The sequence below is a fragment of the Bolinopsis microptera genome, chromosome 7 (assembly GCF_026151205.1).
Source record: "Bolinopsis microptera isolate Bmic1 chromosome 7, MBARI_Bmic_1.0, whole genome shotgun sequence".
Taxonomy (NCBI): domain Eukaryota; kingdom Metazoa; phylum Ctenophora; class Tentaculata; order Lobata; family Bolinopsidae; genus Bolinopsis; species Bolinopsis microptera.
In genome coordinates this window covers 13,657,830-13,670,414 of record NC_087078.1, presented here as the reverse complement: position 1 = coordinate 13,670,414, position 12,585 = coordinate 13,657,830, and the positions used below count along the sequence as shown (strand labels likewise).

The window sequence follows — 12,585 nt, the reverse complement described above, 5'->3', positions numbered from 1 at the left end:
CAGAATTTATCTTGAAGATCTTTGAGTAAATTGTCCAGAATTCACAATTATTTATAGAAACTGAAGCAGACATCTAATGGTGCAAGAGATGGCATAATTCACCAACAATATCCTGGATTAAGTATAGGTCTACACGAGCCACAGGACAAGTCATTGTAGACAGCACCCCTATGATAAAATACTGCTATATCAGCATAAACAGTTTTGGTCCTTGACAGAAGAGTGATGGCCCGCAATTTAACCCTTAATGATAATAACATGTAAATGCTAACAAGATTAAAAATTTTAAACAATTTAAAGCAAAAATGGGAAATCACGGGTATAAACTTGAAAAATCTTTATTTGTAAATCCATTCCATTCAGAAAAGTAGTTTTAAAACCATACTTAATTTAACCTAGTACTCAGTACTAATATCTGTAATAAATCAACCTAATCCTAAAATCGAAATGTTGCCCCCTTATGTCTCCTAGCATTTTAATTCGATTTTTTAAGTATTAGATTGTTTATTAATCAAGAAAACAAAACAACAATTTCAAGAAAACAACAATTTTATTTAGTATCTATTATAGCAGACAAAAATATATTTCATATAAATAACTAGCACGAACTTTAGATCAGATATCATAAGGGACTTGGAGTAGCAAGAGATTGACTAGAAGGTGTATACCTTTTACAAAGATACGTCGAAAAGAATCCAGGGTGATACAGGATCGGAGAGTGCATACCATAAAGTTTACGCACCCACCTTTGCCTCCTGAATTCTTGATTGGATAGAAATGTATGCAAACTTGGTCGTTTATACCCAAGTTCCTTTGTTAAAAGAAGTAATATTATTTATGTCTAGAGTTAACTTCGTTCAATAATAACAATATCAATATAATCAATATCAATATCAGATGAAACTACTGAATAAATTATTAAATATTAATTAATTCGTTCCGATAAAAAATTTTGTAAATTTAAAAACATTAGAACAAATGGTTAAAAGAGCCCAAAATCGATTTGAGAGATTTTCTGTCTACTATAGTACAATCATGATAGTAATAGAAAGTGTGTACCGCTGCAATTAGATTAAATTACTGCAATTTAAAATTGTTTGGAGTCCAAGTATCTTTTAAGTCAACTGCCTTTGCTTGTATTAATAGTGCTTTGGTTCTCAATTTTATCAAGTTAATAGACGTTTCTAGGCAATTGCATGAAGTTTAATTTTTTATGAACAGCGTTCCAAAGTTTGGCTGCATTAGACAAAAAGGTATTTGATTTATTTAGAAGAATAACCGTTAGACTCGTTGCACGGTTTGATGTTGATAGCCAAATTCCCTGTACCATTCACGTTTCGTTGATTCGTAATTCAATTTTTTTAAAACATCAGCCAAAAAATATTGAATTTCAACTTTATCCGGTTTTTAATTTGAAACGGCGCAGCATATGAACAATGAGTTATGCCCGATCCCTCTCAACTATCAAATCCAGTATTAACATGCTATTTGATGCAAACCATACAGGAGATCACTACTGACACAAATCAGATGGCGGACTTACTTCAGGAGCAGTTTAGCTCCGTGTTCAGTGATCCAAGCTCTCCTGATATCAAGGACCCAAATTTCCCGTTACCTATGATCGAACATCCGTAAATTGTAGCGCGATGCACTACTGGGTCGCGCCGCGCATCAAATAATTCTTCTCGCAACCACAGTATGCAGATCGGCGAAATGCGAAGGATTGACATCGTGAATCAAATCCGCAAACTTCTGAAGATTTTTGCATCATGGATGACAACATCATATCTGCAATCGGGAACATTTCGTAAAATATTTGTTTCATAAGACCGTCGCCAGTCGCGACGAGTCCAATTCCAAACTCGGCGCACATTATATGCATTATTGTATCATGTGCAGGTGACCCCCACGGTCGCTTCACTACCCCCACTACCCTCACGGTCGCTTCACTACCCTCACTACCCTCACTACCCCACTACCTCCACTACCCCCACGGTCGCTTCACTGTATCGTCTTCGACGATACAGGGGGAGCGGGTCATACAACGTATGACAAATGCATTAGGGGTCGTTAATTCCACGTTCACATATTACGTATAATCATTAATTCTTTTTGACAAACAGCCTGGGTCCCCATGTAAACGTTGCGCTCTTTAATTTTCAGGTAATAAATCTCTCATGGTATTTTCTGCGAAATGGCCGCGCACTTGTGCGCCACAGCACACAGTACAGCGTTGAGCTTAGCGAGATTGCATTGAAGATATTGATCGTTGATTCAATAATCAACTTCAAGCTCGAAGCCTTGACACACGCGTTCACCATTTTTCTTTTTGCGCGCATCGGCGTACACAGAATGAATATGAACGTGTACTAGTACTATAACAGTGATAATTTATGTAACATTTTTATTCGCATTTTTAGACAACTTTTGGTACCAAATTTATCAAAATCAGAGATAACAAATTCTGTGCCAACTCATGGCGCTTATTACATAGACTTGAGACTATTACATTTTTATTCATATTTTTAGACAACTTTTGGTACCAAATTTATCAAAATCAGAGACAACAAATTCTGTGCCAACTCATGGCGCTTATTACATAGACTATGAAGCAATTAACGGGTGGTATGATCGATAGTGATACACGTAAAATATCTATTCTAAATATTAAGACCGTCGATGAGTCCAACTCTGAACTCAGCGCGCGTTATACATTATAAACATACAATGAACAATTAAATGACAAATGAAGCAAATGCAGGATTGAGGATGCATTGCAAGTTTTTTGCTACACGTTGTATACCTCATCGGCGCGCGATCAAAATAAAAGGGGTTACAGCGTGTGTCAACAAGTTTTGTGTTTGTTTTACTTGGAGTTTGAGCAATTTTACAATTGTCTGGCGGCCTCATTCAGAAACCTCGGTGGAGAAAACTTGAATCGATACAAAAAGAGGTATCAAGTGGATCCTTAATGATATTTACTTGAGCCTTAGGGACAAAAAAAGGTATTTCATAGCGTGTTAGGAACTAAATATCCTTCCACTCTCGGTTAGGTTTGATTACAAGGATATATTATATTTTCATAATATTTTTTATGACATGTCAGTTGTGACATTTCCACCTTACTTACGACGTTTCATGGGAAGTAGGTTAAGGCGATCACATCTAGACGATCTCAGTATGATTAGTGACATTTCTCCTCAAGTTCCACAAAACCTTACGTCAAGCCAGACCAGATGTTCAGGCATATCTAAGTCTTACAGAGCACACATTCTTTGGAATAAACTCCCTTATGAATTAAGGGAAATCTCAAGGCCATCCGTGTTTAAAACCCATTTAATTAAGTACCTCTGGACAGTTCTAAACGACCATATAACATCCTCTGACAGTTAAACAATTTACCTTAATGTAACTATATTGTCTAAATATAAATTGATAAAAAGTATAATTAATAAAATATTTTAAATAAAGTGTGTTTATAATTATGATTTATGGTACATTGTTATTTATTATATTTATATTTTAGGCTGTAACCTTATTAGTTCAATGGAATAAACCTAGCATGCCTTGGTTGCAGCATCGCTTCACTTATAGGTGCATTTAGGGCCCGATGTAATTGCTATGATCAGTTTACTGGTCAACTGGTGTTTCGGTGTCCCTTATTTTGTTTACACTCGGTCACTTGTCAAGGCATGTAAGGTCATTCGGCGATATTTTCTTTGAAATAAAATGATGTATTTGTGTAACAATTTGAAAGTTTATTAATTTAAAAAAAAAATACGTTTTATTTTATAGATACGTCAAATATTTGAACAATAAATATGACTCTTATTATACATCTGTTACACATCATTAATATAAGCTACAAATTGGTTTGTAAGAGTCAAGACACTGACAGGCGTGAACTTTGAGAAAGAAAATTCGGCGTCTTAAATGTCTAAATGATGACTTCGATTTTAAATGGTATTTAAAATATTAATTGAAATAGCACACATCAATATATTACTGAGTTATCTCAATCAGTCTAACTAATAAGTTCACGTTTTCTCAATTATAAGCAGAAACAAGAATCTGTGTCCCGACTACAGACTAAAGTCCACGTTTTCTCAATCTGCAAAGTCTGTGTCCCCGGCAAAGTCCCCGGCATCATCCTGGTCGTGTGCCTGTTGAGTGTCTCCAGGGCAGTGGGTGATCAAGTCTTCTCTGTGCATGTACTTCACTCCACACCACACACAGTAGCTGTGTTGGTATCTCAGATACGCGTCTAGTTCCGGTAATATGACATTCTCTGGATCTGGCTGCTCTTCCTCCTGCTGTTGAAGTGGTGATTTAGCAAGTTTATTCAAATCGGATGCGAGAGCTGTATATCAGACAGTGTTTAATTTGATATGATAATACAGTATATAACTGTTCATCCGATCCCTGATTTACTGGAATTCCCGATAGAGGTTTATCAGTGTTTTAATTCGCATTAGCCTGCAAATGAACAGGTCTGATAAAAAGTTACCAGGGCGCCATGCCTTGTTATGCTAATTTGTAATTACTTTAATTGTAATTATTCTTATTTCATAAGGAATACCACTGTTATCAAGGCTGTTGATTTTAAGCAGTTTGAAAACACAACAGAGCCAGTGGAGCCACGAAAAACTCGATTGGAACTTAAGAATAGGGGTCGTTTACATATTACGTACTCACTTTCAATGGCGTAACGAAGGGCCCCGCTGGGGGGGGGGGGGCCGGGGGGCAATGGGCCATCTTAGGGGGGCGCCAATAAGGGTCGTTTACATATTACGTACTCACTTAATACTTTGTGGCCAATCAACATCTTATATTGTTGTTTTTACGAGTGAACCTACCTATTGAACCTATTGATAGGTTTAGAAGTAGGCATCTTCACGGCCATCACGCAATCTGCGGACCACCTCCTTGACTGCACCAGTCTATTATCGAGTTAGAGTTTTCTGCACTGTATCCAGGAGTAGGGGGCTTGTCTGGAAGGGTGTCTAGGAAGTTTCCAAGAGATGTCTTGAAGCTTGTCAAAGTCCTTTGAGTATTGACAATTTTGGGGAGAACATTCCAGAGTCTTCCAGCTCTCACTGCGAATGAGTGGTCGTAGGTGGAGCGTGCAGCAGCTGATGCTTTTTTTGTGAGAGAAGGGAGTATAACTTTAACTCCCAGTCTGGCATTCTCTCTGAACTGTACATCTAGGTCATTTGGACATATACCCTGGAGAACTTTCCACAGATGTATGATGGTGTAGCGTTCTCGGCGTCTTTGCAGTGATGCAAGTTTCAGTTCCTTCAGTCTATTCCAATAATCGGTGTCTCTCAGCCCTAGAATTCGTCTAGTGAACTGGCGTTGTATGCTCTCGATAGACTGGATATCATAGATCTTGTTTGGATTCCAAAGCGGGCAGCAGTACTCCACTCTGGACCTTATTAGGGATTTGTAGAGCTGGAGCATAACAGGTGTTGTCCTGTCTTTGAATACTCCAAGAACCCAAGATGCCATCTGACGTGCCTTGTCAACCATGATGTTGATATGTGGTGTCCAGGAGTAATCATCGGACATGTTGACTCCTAGGTCACGCACTAATGGGCTTCTTTCTATGACTGATCCATTTGGAGTGGTGTAGTTTGTGATGTCACTCATAAATGGCAGCTCCTCTGAAAGTGATTTAGAGGCCGGTGTTCTATAGCAAACAAGTTCAAACTTGTTTTCGTGCAGTTTCATGTTGTTGTCCTCGGACCAACGTATGATTCTGTTTAGATCTTCTTGAAGAAGATTGCAGTCGTTTAACGTCGATATTTTTCTGCCTATTCGGGTGTCATCGGCAAAGCTGCTAAGTTTGGAATCTTTCACGTACTGATCTAGATCGTTGACGTAAAGAAGAAAGAGGATTGGACCAAGTACAGTCCCCTGCGGTACTCCACTGATAACCGGCATTGGCCTAGAATGCTTTCCGTCGACAATGACCGTTTGAGTCCTATCAAGGAGGAATTGCTCAATCCATTTGTACAGATTACCTTGTATTCCATACGACTTAACCTTTTTAAGAAGTAGGGAATGATCCACCTTGTCGAAGGCTTTAGCATAATCAAGGTATATCACGTCTGTTTCGGAGCTGTCTAGGTAGTTGTTTAGGATGTAGTCCATGTGTTGTAATAACTGTGTAAGACAGCTTCTACCTTTCCGGAAGCCGTGTTGCTTCTTAGAGAATATGTGATTCGACTCCAAGTGCTCTACCATGTTCTTTCTTAGTACTCTCTCAAACACTTTTATCATATGGGAAGTTAACGAGACAGGTCTATAATTTCCCGGGTCTGTTTTGTTTCCTTTTTTAAACACTGGTGTGATATATTGTTCCTTATAGACTGAAGGAACTTGACCATTTCTGAAGGAGTTCTCCCAAATGATCATCAGGGCTTCTGAAAGCGGTTGTTTGCAAGCTTTCAGTATCCTTGCTGGAATGTCCCCATCAGATGTTGCCGAGTCAGCATCAATTTCATCAATAGCTGTGATGAGGTCCTCTTTACTAAAGTTGAATGATGTTAACTTTTCTGAGGGCGATGTTATATTGCTGGTTGTGTCTTTTTTCTTCTCGTTGTCAGGGTCACTAAACACTGAAGAATATTGGTCTTGAAGGATCTCCGCCATTTTCTTAGCATCATGTTGTAGTGTTCCTGTGGAGCTGCTTCTTAGCGGACCGATATTTGATTTCAGCTTAGAAAATCTTTTTGCATAGCTGAAGAAATATTTCGGGTTTTTCTTAACGCATTGTACAGCTTTGCGCTCTCTTCCGTTAATCTCCATACTTATGTTTTGTTGAATTTCATAAGCCATCAGATTTACTTTATGTTCTAGGGTAGGTAAGGAGAGGGAGTCCGGGTTTAATATCTTAAGACATCTGATGCGTGCCTTGAGTTTTCTCTTTTTTCTGTATAGTATCCTTCTGGGTCGGCTTATTTTGGGCCTGGCATTAGCTGCTGGAGTTTCCTTGAGAGGGGTATGGGCATAGCAGATCTGTAGTGTTGTCAGTCGGACGATTTCTGCAAACATCGATCCGTCATCTTCTTGTGGGCACAGATTATGAAGTGTGTTCCATTCAACATCTATGAGTTTTCTGTTTATGGCATCAAGATCTGCTTTGTGGAGGTTGAGGCTAAAGTATGTGAAATCCTCTGCTTCCTTCACATTGTGATAGTAGTTTTCATTTCTTCTGGCGTCGTAGCCTAGAACTACGGACACAAGATTATGGTCAGATAAACTAGTTTCTGTGGACTGTGTCTCACAAACATATTGCACACGGTTGGTTAAGACCAGGTCAATGGTGTTGTTACCACGTGTCGGCTGGTTAATGATTTGTGAGAGAAGATTTTTCGACATGAAGTCAAGTAGAAGGGTCGCCGACTCTGTTCCTCTCTTCCCTAGAGAGCTGTCTGCAGTTAATATTTTCCAATCTATATTGGGTAAGTTGAAATCTCCTGTTACGTAGAGCTCCTGATTTTCTTCAGGTCTTGAGTCAATGAATAATTGAATCTGCTCTAATATATATCTGAACGAAGCCACCGGGCAGTCAGGTGGTCTATAGACTGTTGCGGTAACACAGTTCAGTTCCTCTATCCTGAGGATTACACAATTACAGAATTTGTCGCCAAAACTTTTGTAGTCAGACACAATATATGAGCTGTGAACGTATAACAATGCACCTCCATTGTTTCTCAGGTCTCTATCTGATCTGAAGACTGAATAGTTTTTTACCTGTAATTGTGCATCGGTAATGTAGCTCTTCAGCCACGTTTCTGTTATCCCCATGAATGGCACGAAAGTATTTTTGTTGTTGAGAATGGTATCGGAAATGAAGGGTATTTTCCACTTTGTCGTGCTGGTGGCTTTAGGGGATAGACACTGCGCATTTAGTAGATGGAACACTGATTCTGGCCGTTGTTCCACGGGGCAGTTGGGGGTTGTACCATTTGGTTGGGTAGTTGGTACTGGTGGAATGTTGGTGGTTGGGGAAGGCTGAGTTGGTTGATGGAGCTCAGTTGTTTCCAGAGGGCTTCTATCTGTGTGTCTATGCCCTGTTTCATAATTCCTATCTCTGCTCGTTGTTGACTGAAGCCCTGCTTCATGTTCTCCATAAGTTTTTCTAAAAAATCATTTGGAGCAGTGGATCTCTGTTGGTCACTGTTCATTCGTCTTCTAGTGAAGGGGGTTCTGAATGCTTCACTACTATGGCTTTCCACAGATGTGGTGCTATCTCTTCTCAATCTAGATGGCCTTGTGTCCATCCTAGATGTGTCAGCTGTAGGGCGGAATCTGAGTGAGGCAACGACTGTATCATTTGAACCCAAAAACAAAAATAGCCAACCTCTCCCCTCCTCTCTTCTGTTGGCTCCTCTCCCTCCATACCAGGTCGATACATATTATATTCTGCTGATTTAACTGAATCAGCAGTCAGCACAGAATATATTCTGTAATCGTATTACATATTAGAGTAAATTTTAGCAAGAATAGTCAATAATCTGTTAATTAACCTCGTCCTCGTCCTCGTCCTCGTCAGACTCCAAATTCTCTTGAGGTTTCTGTGGAGGCCAATACCAGATCTCTCGCGGTACTATCCCACACTTTTCATCCATCTGACGACAAACGTTCTGGCACTTTCTCACCGTACTCAGCATGTGCTTCATCTCTGCTTCTTGACTTTTGTTCTTTCGGAACTGTTGCAGCAGCTGGGCTTCGTTCCGCTGTGGCAGCGTGTTTTACATGATGTGATATTGGAAAGCCTTACAGTGACAAATTGTAATAAGAGCATCACAAAATGTATGATAGCGTAATATTAATTCTTAATGTTCAAAAACCATGGGCAAGACAGCATGATGAAAAACACTTACTTTGTAAGCAGCTAAACGTGCTTGCTCCATTTTTAGCCTTTTTCTGCATTCTTCCTCTTTTGCTGCAGCTTGCCCTAGTCCAGCGGACTTCTTCTTGAAGGGTTCAATCTTTATGGGTTCCACTCTTCCTTCGCCTGAACATACAGAGTAGACATTAAAATACCTTATTTCGTGATTGAGGGGTAAATGGAAAATTAAAAAGTGGAAATGGAGTGTTCAGTTTCATAACACAGAATTTCGTTCAGCATGGAGTCTACCACGCGCGCAATAAAATAGTACGTTTTATATGAAAATTCAGTATTTTCATTATTTAAATTTGATCGCGCGTTCCTTTTTACATGATAATTTTAATATATTTGTCCCCGATCATGGGTAATTTTTCCCTTCATCGGTAGCTTAACTACTGGCTAGTTAAGCTCAGATGAAGGGAACTCAGTCGAGTTCAGATTAGCGCCATCAGAGATGCTCAAAGTTTACCGCACATATACACCAATCAAGGACATGACACTAAAAAAAAACTGAAATCAAAATTCGAAACATGCAGTGACATATTAAGCCCATTTCGCTGGGGCATTTTGAAGTGATGGGTTACTTTCTTCAGCCATCTTCAAAAGCCTACAATAAACCGTTAAGTACACACTATCCTGCTGTGCTACATAGAAAGTAGTATTCGTCCCTAACGACTAATCACATTCGTGTTTACATGCTGCCTACGCGTCACGAGGTAAAATGCGTAGTGCGTACACACTTTAAAATTTAGCTAACAATCCCGCGGCTTGTTGTGGAACTAGAAGACTGAAGTTAAAGAAAACAATGACTCTGAAAACTACTCTAACCTATCAGATACAGTGGTGTAACCTTACCATTTGTCGCCAGAAAATAGAAACCAGTCTAGAGTACGTGTATACTGTGCACAAAATAATTCCTTAGTGTACAAAGAAAGTCTGCAGAGACCATCACAAACAATGCTGTGGTCAATAACAGTGCCAACATCAGCATGACAAACCCTTTAATAGATCTAAAACTGCAAACTTTCTAGACCTTTATTTACAGATTACCATTATTCTCGATGTAAACCAATCTGTGTATTAGTGAGCGTTATACGAGCAACATAATATTGCAATATCAATTTTATTGGTATATCTAAAGTGTACCAGAACTATCGGTAATTATTGAGAGTGATGTTTCTGTAACTGGACAATTATTGGAAATAGTTAATAACAGAAGCCAGTGTAAAATGTAAATGTGCGCCAAAAATACCATACGATATTTAGGGTCGCTGTTAATTAATGCAATTTACCTTGCTTCCCGAGTCCAACCCCCTGTTTGAAACCCATTTTCTGCATCATCTTAAATCCAGGGTTATCTTCACTTATAACGTTGGTTTCGAGGCCTTTCATCAAAGTTTCTTTAGCATTCAATTTCTTCGAACTAGACTGATCTTTTGCATTCTGGATTGAAAACAGTTACAAACGAGCAAGATCTGGTCATTCTACATTTGCAAAAGTACTTGATCAACCAGAAAGATTAACTATGTACACCTTTAGTCGAACTTCATTTGGCCGGCCATGAGCTCTGAAGAGAAAGAACCTCCACGTAATGTCTGCCCAAATAAGGTCCGATAAGGTAACTCTCATTAATGATATATAGTATCTAGATATTAAAATACTATTAATAACAATATTGTGTACCTACACGCTTGTTGGATAGCTGCCTCTTGTGCACCTCTAGTTTTCTCTTTCCCACCCCCCTCACCAAACCAGGTCGCACGTCACAGACCTGCTCCAGGAAACTATCCGACATGTAATCGTCAGCCATTGTGAAGCTAGAGGCTGTGGAGTGGGGTCAGAGTGGGGTCAGAGTGGGGTCAGCTTCTGGGGAAGTGCATGTTTGTGCATGCTTTTATTTGTGTGATGTTTCAGGATATTTTGGTTTACATTTCAGGATATCTCATAGTGACATTTGGTGTACTTTCATAAAGTCAAAATTTCAATAATACAAGGGTTATGAAGTCAGATGTCGTACAGTATTTCAAATTAAGAGGTTGGCTGAAAATTCAGTCATTTCGTGTAGAGCAATATAATGAGGGAGAATAAAAATAAATATGAGCTACATAAATAAGCACCCTACAAGAACTAGAATTAGATCACAAATGACATCATACACGTTTTAATAAACATCAACACATCACCAATGAAACTGGCTATCAGACTTAAAATGGTAAAATATCGACAAATTATTAAATTACTATAAAGTCGGGAAAATAAAGAGCTCTGAAGGTATCCAGATTGTTAACAAGTCTACAGAAAATCTGAAGTGGTCAGGAACTTTCTCAAATGTGATGAATCTTGGGGATAAAACAAACTTGTCTTGGTGATGTAACGAAACAGATTCTGGGTGGAGGGTGGATGGAGGAGGAGCAACATTAGTTGTCCCCCCCCCTGGCCCCTACTCTCACCTCTCCTTCTTCCTAGAGCTAGGTTTAGTAAACTGAAGTTTAGTGCCCCCCGCAGTAGCGTGGAACTTAGTGTTCATTTGGTTAGTCTGTGACCAGGGTGAGTCAGCACTTGTAGTATCCTGGTCTAACAAATGAGTGTACTTCGTCCTACCACTCCGACCAAAGTTTTTAACCTGCATGACTTTGGGCAAGATGGACTTGTCAAAGTGATCCTCGAGGGTTGGTTTGGAAAAGTCCTGTTTGAGTGTGGTGTCCTCGTTGTCGAGGTAGAACGCACCACGGTGGTAGTATTTCTGGAGGAACCGGTATTTTCCTTTCTCTGCTTTGTTAGTCAGATGTTTGGGGTTCATTCTCTGCCATAACCTACGTTCTTCTTCTGTCATGTTTCGTACTTTGTCCAGTTCAGACGCCTGGGGAGGGAGTTTATAGAACAAAATAGAACAAAATAGAACAAAATAGAACATAAGTCAACACAGAGTAACTGTCTTATCCCAGCAATCTTCATCTAGTAACAGTGTCGAATATATTTATTCAAATTAACGCACCTCCTTTTCTCTCGCTTCTCTTGCTTCCCTGACAGTTTTAATTCTCTTCAATTCTCGAACTTTCCAACCTTCATATTCCTCTTCTTCGTTCTCATCGTCGGTGTTAATTGCCGCTCCTTCAGAAAATTTTTTATTTGGCTGAGTTTCTAATAATGTTCACCAATAGATTTTCGAAAAATATATTACATTAATATTTACATAAATCTAAATGATAACACACAAGAGCCAGGGGTGGAGCTATTTTACCCTTGGCATTGATGTCATATAACCAACTAAGTTCTCACACAATATTAATTAATCACCACAAAATCAATAAAGTTCCAATAACTTGAGTCGTTCTGGCTGAAATACACCCCCATCACGTGGTATGTGGTGTGTCACGTGGTGTGTGTTATGTCACGTGGTGTGTGTTATGTCACGTGGTGTGTGTTATGTCACGTGGTGATCACCTCACACCCCATCATTATTTGTAACTCAATACCACACGTAACCGGACCGTTTAAACAGATCAAGCGATTAAGATTTAAGAGTAACAAAGTTTTATGTACCGTCATCGTCGCTATCGGCAGCTTGGTTCTGGAGATGTTCTGCTGTCATTTCCTCCTTTATTATCTGTTCAACTAACAGGTGGGATTCTTTCTTCTTGTTCTCTTTTCGAGCTTTGTCCACCTGGAAAGGGTGTGGTTTA

The 12,585-nt window shown here is 39.3% G+C and overlaps 2 protein-coding genes across 4 annotated transcripts in view; both read right to left on the bottom strand.

The window, feature by feature from the left end:
* Positions 1-12,585, bottom strand: part of LOC134817736 (microfibrillar-associated protein 1A-like) — an 80,645-nt gene that overhangs the window by 32,860 nt on the left and 35,200 nt on the right. Inside the window, exons 8-10 of one of the 2 annotated variants that reach the window (XM_063826981.1) lie at positions 12,446-12,566; positions 11,898-12,013; positions 10,862-11,762 (exon numbers count right to left, since the gene is read on the bottom strand). The exons of the other annotated variant lie outside the window; for it this stretch is intronic. Coding sequence (XP_063683051.1) covers positions 11,349-11,762; positions 11,898-12,013; positions 12,446-12,566 — 651 coding nt within the window. The 3' untranslated portion in view covers positions 10,862-11,348. Of the gene's footprint in view, positions 1-10,861; positions 11,763-11,897; positions 12,014-12,445; positions 12,567-12,585 lie in introns of those variants that run through there. 2 annotated transcript variants of the gene reach the window in all.
* LOC134817737 (G patch domain-containing protein 11-like) lies at positions 3,783-10,722 on the bottom strand. 2 transcript variants are annotated; one of them, XM_063826983.1, is made up of 5 exons: positions 10,590-10,722; positions 10,195-10,345; positions 8,895-9,028; positions 8,538-8,747; positions 3,783-4,313 (listed from the first exon to the last, which is right to left on the bottom strand). In XM_063826983.1, the coding sequence occupies exons 1-5, from the start codon at positions 10,710-10,712 to the stop codon at positions 4,107-4,109; spliced, it is 825 nt and encodes a 274-aa protein (XP_063683053.1). In that variant the 5' UTR covers positions 10,713-10,722; the 3' UTR covers positions 3,783-4,106. The 2 variants fall into 2 exon arrangements, with proteins under 2 accessions (XP_063683053.1, XP_063683054.1); XM_063826984.1 differs by having other exon boundaries at positions 4,088-4,307.

Bases quoted from the DNA above. Each gene is read 5' to 3' on its own strand.
- LOC134817737 (XM_063826983.1), bottom strand. From the start codon at position 10,712: ATGGCTGACGATTACATGTCGGATAGTTTCCTGGAGCAGGTCTGTGAC. The intron at 10,346-10,589 runs GTAGGTACACAA...TTTTCAATCCAG, and splicing joins GGCAGCTATCCAACAAGCGT to AATGCAAAAGATCAGTCTAG. The intron at 4,314-8,537 runs GTTAATTAACAG...CCACTTCAACAG, and splicing joins AGGACGAGGACGAGGACGAG to CAGGAGGAAGAGCAGCCAGA.